The sequence below is a fragment of the Chelonoidis abingdonii genome, chromosome 11, assembly GCF_003597395.2.
Source record: "Chelonoidis abingdonii isolate Lonesome George chromosome 11, CheloAbing_2.0, whole genome shotgun sequence".
Classification (NCBI taxonomy): domain Eukaryota; kingdom Metazoa; phylum Chordata; order Testudines; family Testudinidae; genus Chelonoidis; species Chelonoidis abingdonii.
In genome coordinates this window covers 38,788,993-38,800,580 of record NC_133779.1, presented here as the reverse complement: position 1 = coordinate 38,800,580, position 11,588 = coordinate 38,788,993, and the positions used below count along the sequence as shown (strand labels likewise).

General features: G+C 48.5%; 1 protein-coding gene across 1 annotated transcript in view; it reads right to left on the bottom strand.

Moving 5' to 3' along the window:
- STK11 (serine/threonine kinase 11) overlaps window positions 1-11,588 on the bottom strand; it is a 74,988-nt gene that overhangs the window by 5,718 nt on the left and 57,682 nt on the right. Inside the window, exon 8 of the mRNA XM_032788104.2 lies at window positions 10,155-10,348. Coding sequence (XP_032643995.1) covers window positions 10,155-10,348 — 194 coding nt within the window. The remainder of the gene's footprint in view (window positions 1-10,154; window positions 10,349-11,588) is intronic.

The window sequence follows — 11,588 nt, the reverse complement described above, 5'->3', positions numbered from 1 at the left end:
CTCGAAGGGTTCATCTGGAATGGCTTCGACTCTCCAACAGGAGGCGCTGCACCATAAACCCCGGTCACTGCACACACACCCCTCCCAGAAGGGGTGGCCCTGTCCTCATCTGGCTATAGCTCCCTCCGAGGCTGCATGTCCCCTCACTGGGGCAGGCTGGACAGCTCAGGGATTTTACTACGCTGGGCATAGCACACCCATCAAAGCGTCCAAGCCCCAGAGAGAAGGGTTGCCCAAAGGTAGCACAGTGCATCCTGCCTGTGCCAACCCCAGATTTCCCACAGGGCAACATATTACCTCATAAGCCTGCTGAACAGCTTCCTCTACCCCAAAAGGTTTGCAAATCCACCCCCACCCCTTTGGCTTCACTCTGATCTCCCCTGCCTGCCCCCCATTACTGCACAGGCTTTAACATGCATCCCAGTGCATTTCAAATTCTCATGGCAGGTGGAAAAAAGTCATTTAGAAAAGCTGGACATGCACAAGTCTATGGGCCTGGATCTCATGCATCCAAGGGTGCTGAGGGAGTTAGCTGATGTGATTGTAGAGCCATTGGCCATTATCTTTGAAAACTTGTGGCAACTGGAAAAAGGCAAATAATGCCCCTTAGAAAAGGAAAGAAGGAGAATCCAGGGAAATACAGACCGGTCAGACTCACCTCAGTCCCTGGAAAAATCATGGAGCAGGTCCTCAAGGAATCCATTCTGAAGTACTTGGAGGAAAGGGATCAGGAACAGTCAACATGGATTCACCAAGGGCAAGTCATACCTGACCAACCTGATTGCCTCCTGTGATGAGATAACTGGTTCTGTGGATATGGGGAAAGCGGTGGAGGTGATATATTTTGACTTTAGCAAAGCTTTTGATACAGTCACCCACAGTATTCTTGCCAGCAAGTTAAAGTAGTATGGATTGGATGAATGGACTATAAAGGTGGATAGAAAGCTGGCTAGATTGTCAGGCTCAACGGGTAGTGATAAACGGCTCGATGTCTAGCTGGCAGCCGGTACCAAGCAGAGTGCCTCAGGGGTCGGTCCTGGGGCTGGTTTTGTTCAACATCCTCATTTAAGATCTGGATGATGCGATGGATTGCACCCTCAGCAAGTTTGCGGATGATACTAAGATAGGGAGGGAGAAGTGGTATGCTGGAAGGTAGGGATTGGAGGATTGGGCTAAAAGGTTCAACAAGGAGAAGCACTTAGGAGGGAAGAATCCCATGCACCGTTACAGGCTGGGGACTGACTGACTAAGTGGCAGTTCTGTAGGAAAGGACCTGGGGATTGCAGTGGATGAGAAGCTGGATACGAGTTAGCAGTGTGCCCTTGTTGCCAAGAAGGCTAACGGCATTTTAGGCTGCATTAGTAGGAGCACTGACAGCAGATCAAGGGAAGTGATTTCCCCCCTCTGTTCGGCACTGGAGGCCACATCTGGAGTACTGCATACAGTTTGGGTCCCCCATTACAAAAAGGATGTGGACAAATTGGAGAGAGTCCCAGTGGAGGGCAATGCAAATGATTGGGGGGGATAGGGCACATGACTTGTGAGGAGAGGCTGAGGGAACTGGGGTTATTTAGTCTGCAGAAGAGTGAGGGGGGATTTGACAGCAGCCTTCAAATACCTGAAGAGCGGGGGGTCCAAAGAGGATGGATCTAGACTGTTCTCTCAGTGGTATCAGATGACAGAACAAGAAGCAGTGGTCTCAAGTTGCAGTGGGGGAGGTCTAGGTTGGATATTAGGAAAACCTACTTCACTAGGAGGGTGGAGAAGCACTGGAATGGGTTCCCTAGAGAGGTGGTGGAATCTCCATCCTTAGAGGTTTTTAAGGCCCAGCTTGACAAAACCCTGTCTGGGATGATTTATTTGGGGTTGGTCCTCCTTTGAGCAGAGGGTTGGACCAAATGATCTCCTGAAGTCTCTTCCTGCCCTAGTCTTCATGATCTCAGAGCATCCACTGGCAGCAATAAGACATGAAGCAGGGGAGGGGATGCTTTGCTCTGACACACACACTCACTCACTCTCTCTTTTCTTTCCCTTGAACATGCATGCAGATTAGTCTAGCTAAACAGCCAGTGGCCTGCACACTGCACTGCATCGTTCTCACTGCCACGTAGGGAACGCATCCAGCCTGCCTTCTCCCAACCCCAGCATTTGCCTTTCACATGGCACAGCATGGGGGGGGGGGTGCCCACATGGCAAGGGATGGCAGAACCCACGCAGAGGCTCTGACACAGGAGAGGGAATGTGATAGCATCCAAAGGAATGCCATGATCCAAGAGCTGGAAGCACAAGCTAGCCAAATTCAGGGTAGAAATTAGGTGCATGTTATCAATGAGGGGTATTACTCACTGGAACATCTGACCTGGGAATGTGGCAGATTCACCATCCTTTGAAGCCTTAAATCAAGATTTGACATTTCTTTTTAAGAGAGATGCTTTGAGCTTAACCCCGGGATGTGGGCCTGAGGCAGGAATGACCGAGGTCCCCGGGCTCCTTTCGCCAGAGATCAGACTAGAACAGCCTCATGGCCTTACAAATCTACGGCTGTCAGAAGCAGGTTTAGCTCCTTGCTATGACAGCCACAATAGCGGCTGCCAGAGAGGATGTGGAAACCACGGCCCACGGCTCTGGAAGGGATGTACAGCACACTAACATGCCCTCCAGGGGTGTGGGCGAGCCCCTTTGTTTTCTCTGCAGGGGGAGCACAGAGTGGGTAACACTATTCATAAGAAAATGGTTTCTGCTCTTCCTTGTGCTGCAGTTCATCAGCTTGATTTTTTTAGCAAGACAAATACCCTACAGCAGGGCCAGTCAGGAGGTCACAACCGCTCTCTCTTCTCCTCACATCATTCAATGGGGTGGAGGCTCTTGGTGAGATTTCAGCTACATGATGATTCAGCGGGCACAGGTGTCTTGCTATGGAAGAGATTGAGACCCACTTCTCTACAGCAGCCCATTTAAGACTGAAGATTGGTGCTGTGGGGAGAGATCTTCTAACCTCGGGGTGATTTCAGGACAAGCATTTGCCCACTGCCTCTCTGAAGGGGTCCTTCCTGCACCACTTTCACATCCAAGGCCACTGTCCCAATGCCCCACTTTACCTGCTGGAGAACACCGCAGGAAGTTGGTTTTGTTTTGCATTCTGATTCTGGGCTGGCTGTGGGATCCTGGTTTCAGGCCCAGGTTGACATTTTCAGGGGTAATTCACTACTTTTGGGTGCCCACCCTGACAGCAACTGGGCCCAGCGCTGGGACTCCAGCTCTCAGCTCAGCCCCCTGGGATAATCAAGCCTCCAGAGGTTCAGGGTGAGCACCCAATCCGAGAGGCCAATTTTGGATCACATTGGTTTAAGTGCCTTGCATAGGAGCACACAGGACAGACAGTGAAACCCAGCTGTCCCAGGTTACGGTTTGTGCCAAAAGCAGCATGTGATTCTGGGAGGCCCAGCTTAACACACAACACAAAGTGCTGGGCACCACCCTCTGGCAAATGAGGCCTTTTTAGAAATGTGTCAGTGGGACCCCCACTCCCCTCCCCCCAAAAAATCAATAGGCTTGGCCCACCCTGAGAGAAAGCGTATAACAGCCGCACCTCCCCACAGAGAATGCAGGATTTTAACTCACTTCCCACCAAACCCTAGTTATGTGGCTGCAGCACCTCAAATAACCCTGCTAAAAGCAGAGCTGAGCATTTACAGCTCCTCCTCTTCCCTGTTCATCTGAACTTGAGCCAAATCAATTAACGCTTCCAAATGGAAAAAAAATCTGACTCGTTCATCTGTCTTTTGTGCAACAGCTCCCTGCTCCCCAAAGGAGGATTCCAGAAAGCATCTCTGGATTTATTTGGGGGGACCAGGGCGCGAACATCCCACAAAGCTAATTTTATCTCCTTCCTCAATTATTGAGAGTCAGCAGCTCTCAGTGAAACTAAAAATTTAAACACTTGATGGAGTTTGGAATGTTCCGACCACGCAGAAGCCTGTGACCCACTGTGCAGTGGCTGTTAGAACAAGCATTATTCTGCCTTCCCATTATCAACAAAGCGGCAGTACAAAAAGAGAGACGACAGCCACTGAGAGTGCGTGTGTTTGTCCTTGCCACCTTGCGGGCTTGCCAATCAATCATTCGGTCCAGCTCACAGACACAAGAGCAGTTTCAAATGAAAATGCCTCTTTCGCAAAGTACTTTTGAACCTGCTGCGCGCACGCACACAAAGGATAGAAATACACTTTTGCAAACACTTGACGCTTATTTTTAGACTCTAGTCTCGGCTTCGTTTTCCAGCCCCTTCCAAGATGTCAGGGAGTGAAAAAACAAACAAATATAAATACAGCGGCCATTTGTCTCTGCATGAACCGTAGATTGCAGTTCAGACTGAAGAAGCTTAACAATGGGGGATGGAAGATGCAGGGTGCATCCCTTTTAACCTGAAGTTTTGAGACAAAGCCAGCAAAAGCAGGATCCCTAACCTCACTTAATCTTGCCCTTGGAGTTGAAAAAGGCAGACACCTCTGGAAGTGATGGTTTGTGATGTGCCAGACACCATAACATGCTCTCTCCAGCAATTTCCTCCGAGGAGACGTTTAACAGATATTGAGCGAGGGACACCATGTTTAAGGCTCTCTGCAGAGCAGCATAAATCTTTAAAGAACGCTTCAAAAATACAGCACATTTTAAAGCCCCTTCTTCCTTTGATCAATATAAGGTTTAATGAGGCTCCCTCCCTCCTCCCCCAACAGAGCTCCCACCCCCACCTATGAGTCACTTGTTCGCTCGCTCTGCTGCCCGATGGGACCACAGCTCAACTGATCAGAGTCATTTGCAAGTTTTCTATTTTAATGGAATTTCACTCTGTTAAAAAGTGAAGGCTGGCAAAGCAGAGCAGAGTTCATGAGGCTGGGAAGAGAAGATAATCTGTTCTCTTTGCAAGCTGTCCCTTGATTTTGGGAACACACACACCCACCCACCCTCCAGAGTCCAGCTTGTCCTCTCCCTCCTGCTCCCCAAACATCCATTCCTAGGGAAGGTTTCATTCACCGGAACTGCAATCTGCATGTTACAAGTTCACAGATGCCACTGCCGGAAGGGACCAATGTGATCATTTTATCTGACCTCCTGTGTCTGACAAAGGCCACAGAACTTCTCCAAATAACTCCTAGGGCAGATCATTTAGAAAAAAACACCCAATCTTGATTTAAAAATTCTCAGTGATGGAGACCCTCATGAACTGTTCCAATGGCTAATTATTCACTGTTAAAAATTTACATCAAATAGCCAACCCTTTACAGTGGCTTCCCTGTACATGCAGTTTCACCGTATCCCAGTTCACTGGTACCATTATAATTGCCTTAAGACCCTTCAAATAAGGATGGCTATTAGGGAGCCCTTTGGACTGACCATCCCTTGGATGGACTGATCAGAAGCCATGGGATAAAGTAGGTAGCAGGTCTCTTTAGTCATGTACCCAAACTTGGATCAAACCAGCTTCTGGCAGACACACGGAGACGGTCCGTATGTACTTTGCCTTCCAACCTTGTAGGTCTCACATACAGAATGAGCCAAGCCACAGCTCAGCTGTTTAATATGGTACAGACCCTTCTCAAGTCAATCAGGAAGGAACTGTGCCCTTTATTTCAGCAGAGGCATCTCTACAATAGCTGAGCAGTCAGGGATGGGGCGTTTCAGGCAGTCGCTCACACAGTGCTTTCCTGCGCCAGCTATCTGATCACCACTGTACAACTGTTCTTTAGGTAACTGGGGTTCTAGGAACATCAACACTCAAGTCTTAATACAAAAGATGTGTTACCACACCCAGGTAATTGCAGTGAGTGCTGCTCTGTGCAGCTGCTATTAAGCAGAGCGCTCTATCCCTTCGAAGATGTACAAAGTATGCAAGAGAACTCCAAACATCTTTCAGTAATTTGCGTGTCAGCTTGCTGAATGACAGCTCTTATTTGAGTTTAAGTGCTGTTTGCATCAGAAGCACATAATAGCAGAGATGGCTGCTCCAGCTACAATCTTCCCTTGTTACAAAGCACCTGCCTGCCGAGGGCATAACATCTGCTGAGTGAACGGATGAATGCTGCTATCAGGATAGCTCTGAGGGAGGCTCAGCCCTGCCCAATGAAGGGTGCTGCACATGCAAGATAAGAAGAGTGCTGAGCATGGGGACCACAGACCTGAGTCCCTGCCGCGCAGCCACTAAGTGTACATCTACACTTCTACCAGAGATGGAAAGCACATCTCCAGCTTGATGTCTGCACCCTAGATCTGACTGACCTAGCATGCTAAACCCAGAAGTGCAGCCGCAGCGGCACAAGCGGACGCTGGGGGTACCTGTGCAAATACCTAGGGGTCTGGGAGGGCTTGCCCTCTGGGTGGTGCTCACGCCACAGGCTACACTCCTACGTTTAGTGCACTAGCTCGAGCAAAGCTAGTACGCGTATGTCTGCTCGAGCTGGAAATTATACCTCCAGCGCCAGTGCAGTTGTACCTGAAGCAACTCCTATCTAACAGCAGGTAGGAAGCCTAGGAGAGCAGGCAGAACTAAGGGGCAAATTAGTAGGGTGGCAGCACTTAAGATTGCATCTCCTCAGACATATTCTAGGCATGGGGGCTTGAGGCTTATCACTGTTCAGTGCAGAGCCTATGCCTGGTGCTTGGCTTTACCTGTACTGAACAGAGACGACCTTACACGCCCTGCTGGGTGCCACAGAAGGAATCACAGGACCATGACCTCTTTTGCCTCTGCACATAAAAAGAAACTCAGCACTCCAGCCTGGTGTTGCAATGGCTCAGGGAGATTCTGCAGACTTGGGAGTGACCGGAACCAGAGTATGGGCCATCCCTGTGAACATTTTAATGTGCAATTGCTCTCTACAGCCGCATGCATATGCAGAGCTGTACCTTTTACAGCTCTGAACTCTAAAGGAATGTAACAGCACAGAATAGACGAGAAATTCTTCAGTATCTCAGCTGGGGTGACAACAGGGAGGGGAACCCAGAAATACTTCAGGGTTAGGCAGTAAGAATTAGTCAGCCAGGGGCCCAGGCGGCGTGTGGGCTGTACAGAAACCAATCAAACCAGCACAAGACGGAGTTGCCAGTCAGCGAGGGGCTTGGTCTTCCACGGTGGCAATAGATACCTGGATTAAACAAACCTTTCAGTACTCTACTCCCGATAAACTTTGTTTTAAAAAAAGCTTCTGTATTAAAAATAAGACTCAAAATAGACAACTGCAGCATTTCACCGTAGCGACCTATCGACAGAACTAAGAGGGAGCAAGGCTGGTTAGGGTATGCATCAGTCACAGCAAGCGCCACTGGGACGTTCAATGTGGGTTTTCTCTCAGGTCACCTGCACTCTGGGACCTATGACTAATCTATGTTTAACAAAAGGAGCAGACTCCCTCCTGGAACAGGTATATGGCTTTTTTTAAGCAATGGCACCCTATTTGTGGTGGGAAAGATCCTGCTGGGGCACAGAGAAGTTAGGAGATTCCAAGCCAACACCATAGTTCAAGCAGAAAACAACTATCTGTTCTCTCCGGTAGCTGTAGCAAACTAGGCTAAACTTTGAATTCCTCTTCAATGTCCCCGTCCGCTGGCAGCTCTGCTTCTTCTCCAGCTGGCTCGGCAAGATCCCTCATCTGCTCTGCTCTGTCCTCTCTAAGCCCTGCCTCAGCTTCCTCCTCTGAACCTGGGGAATGCACAGGAAAGCAACAGAATGTGATTAGAAAGAGACGCTTATTCTCTACACTGGACCCTGGGCAGTGATGACACAAGAAGCTGTCAGAGGTGCTAAGTACCACAGATCCATCAGGGGGAAGAAACGCTAATTTAGGGAATAAATTCACACGATTCTACTTCTCTATTGAGGAGGAAGAGAGCTGGGTGGGAAGAGAGGAAAGTGAGGGCTCCAATTCCCACCATTCACTGCTCTAGTCCTCCAAGGGCTGCCACAGGAGCATGTGGCCCCATCAGATACAGGCAGGAGTTAGAGGGAAGTAAATATTGGCCAAGAATTTCAAACCTGGCTGCCTTGAGTTAGGCTCCTGTTGGAGCTGCTGGGTGTGCCTCAACAAACAGGTCCCTCATGTAGGTATCTAAATATGGCTATAGGGACCCAGCTTTAGTCTTCCAGGTTCGAAAGCACTGACCGCAGCTCTCATAAGGACCCTCAGATGGACAGAGCAGGTGCCAGAAGAATCCCTGTTCCAGGTCCCAGATAGTACAGGAAATATTCTGGCAAATTCTCTTCTCTCCTCCCCACCGCACCTGCTGTTAGAAAGGCTCTGGACAGGAGGCAGTTTCAGGAACCTACCAAGTTTTTACACAGAACTAAAGGAGCCTCCATAAAGATACCCGAGGAAGCCCTGGCTTAGTGAACGGTCACCTTCCTAGACCCTAAACACTGGCCGATGGTACTGGTGGAGCATGAGGACAAAGGGAGAGAATGCAGCCTTCAGACTAATCAGAACGTCCCAAGGTGTTGAGAGCTCTGCGGTTTGTCACAGGGGAACCAGCACTTGGAAAATTTCACTCTGATGAAACTCCTTTAGTCTTGGAAAGCCAGACTCCAGCCTGCCCAAGTACATGTCCACTTGACTGGATGTTTGCATGGATACTCCTCTGGGGGGATTTTACAAGAAGATAAGACACTGCTGGCTTAGCTCATTTTGATCACTTGCCAAGACTGCAGCAAACAAAGGAAAATCCTGGGTAGGTAGCTGCCTGAGAGGTCAACCTAAGGTTAGGTTATTACCCCATGCCTTTAAATGCATAGGCCACTCAAAGCTAAAAGCTACCCGGGTTGCCTTCATGGCACTCTGAGCTCCCAGGGATGAGTTCCCCCGATCACATGCATTCACGAAGGACCCACAGTCTGATCAGAGAGCCGAGGTACAGTTTGTCCTAAGGTCTAGCTTCTGCATTGAGGACACATGTCACCTTTATTCATACCCTACTCACAGGTGATGTGGAAGGGGGTGCATGTGGGGTCATGTGCCCCTGGTTCGCTGCTTGGCTTGTACTGAGCATGCTCAGTAACACTGCTGAAGCCAGCTGCCCTCACTCTGTCCCCCCACTATCAGGCAGGCACAGGTCATCTCTGACCCTACTGAAGTCCATGTGGATTTGGCTCAGTCTGGCAATCCTACACCCCAGGAACTGTACGTCTTCCCAAGATCAGAGATGACCTATCCTCAGACACTTAGGATCGCCTTGTCATAGAGGAAGTCATCTCCTGTTCAGCATTAACTGTAGCCTCTCCCTGCAAAGTGACTATCAGACCATCCATACCCGGATGAAGCAGAGTGAAGATGAGGGAGCCACTGACAGACATTTATGGTACATAGTTTGTAATCTATTAAGCAGGTAAAGTAGGCGCAAGGAGGTTGAGAAACTAATTTGATCACTGCTGCTGTTAAGAATGAAAGTGATCAAGCCAAATTTTTGTACTGTGCCCTCCCGGCACCTTGGCCTGCTGGCTCTCAACATAGCCTTCATTTCTCTCTCTCCAGCCAAGTTCCAGGATTTACATGCACCCAGATGTTGACATTTCCAAAGCCAACTGGATTATTCAGTTACACAATTCCCACTGATCAGCGGGAGTTGCATGGTTAAATTGACTACCTGGCTCTGAAGATCTCAAGCTCTTTACTAATTTTTAGAATTTGAGATTTTTTTTCCTGTAAGGCAATTCTATAACTAGACAGTTTCAGAGACGGGGGCAGGGGAAAATAAGCCTCAACAAAGCTGAAAGTTAAGCATAACTCTCTCAATGTCCCCACCCCACCCACAAGTACACCATCTGCTATGAATATGGAGTCATTATACCAGGTTTCAGAATAACTTTGAAATGGTCTTGTAAAATTGGCTGTGGAATGAAGCATGCTGAACAATAAAATCCAGCAGGTAGAGGCTATTACTGGATGCAATGAAGGAAATTGGAAAGGGTACCCTATTTAAGAAATAAAGGACCTATGCATCCGGAGCACCATGGCTGGCTCAAAGATTGTGCATCATTTAATAATCAATAGGCTTCTCAGCTATTGAAAGCATTTGGCCATTCAAACCATGTTTTCTCCATGAGGTTTTAAATTTGGCCTGAAATGTTACCTTCCCCTCCCCCATCCCATCACCTTCCTCTTGCTTACCTGGTACTGTGAAGTCCTGAGTGTAGATGATATCATCTTCAATGTCATACAAGTCATCATCCTCTTCCTCATTGTAGCCATGGAGATCTTCCAGATAAGGCACCACCGTCATACTCCTCCATCTGTCCTTTGTCTCTGGGCTAGGAGGTATGGGGACCAGAGCCTCTGCCTGAGTGTGTTTCTTACGAAACCAGCTGCAAAGAGTCCAAGGCACAGAGTTTCAGCATGGCCCCCTTTTCGACAGGAAGCCCCAAGAGTCTGAGATGCCCCCTACCATTCATATCAGCGCTATGGTTTTTTTTTTTTTTTTTTACAAATGGAAAACATCTTGCACTGTTTTTTTCCCCCTTGTAAGCTTCACCATAGGGCAGAGTCTGAAGAGGCCAGTGGCAAAAAGGTGAATCCTGGGGCCTCTTGTCTCCACTGCTCTGCGGCAGGAAATAAAGTACGAGGTGAGCACGCCACTCCTGAGGGCATCCAGGCTACTGACTGCCATTGAGCTACGGAGAACTCTGGTGGATCTACAAAACCATCTCTAGCATTATTGCAGCAATGGTTATACACCGCCGGATACACATGACCAGGACAAATACCCACAATAGGACGGCTCAGGGGACCAGAAATAGGATACGGAACCTTTCACCTCTAGCTCACAGATTCCAACCTGGCCTGAATGAACATGGAGAATGAATTACCGCCACTGCATATATACAGGGAGCTCCTCAACACAGGGGTGGCAGTGAGCAATGTGAGGGAAGCTAGCACTCACTGCTGCTCTCTGAGCTGTACCTGATCTGCGGACAGACAGAAAATTTGTCTTTAGTGCTGAAAATCAAGCACTTTCTCCTAGGTTTAGAGAGAGTCATAAAAGAGCATAAAAGGAAGAAAAGGGAACTTGCAGCCTATGAGTTTAAGGGCTATGGATCTTGACCCCAATCTCACCCCTTCATGGCAATACACAGTGGGATCATGGCAAAGTCACTTAATATTTTACCCTTCCACCTCACTCCTGTCTTGTTGGAATTCTACCACCATTTAATCCATCACCTATAGTGCTGTTCTAACTTGCCATCTGCCCAGGGAAGAATCTCAGCACCAAATGCCATTATGAATCAGATCAAGAGTCTGTCTTGCATTACGTCAATATCTCAGGAGCCAGATGGGTGACCTTTCCCATTTTTCACTGCCCTAGAATAGATGTGCTCCCGTACAGATCTCAGGGCTGTGCAGCCGAGTTAAAAAAACATTTCCTAGAAGTACCATTGGAGCCCCTGTACGCCTAATCTACAGTACAGATCCAATGCGCTTGGGTTCTCAACTACATTCCAAATACCATTTGCCTATAACAATTCATGGAGTCTTCAGCGTGCAGGTTTCTCTGACATGCCTTACCCAGCCTTCACACATTCAGCTCTCTGTTCCCCCAATCATGCA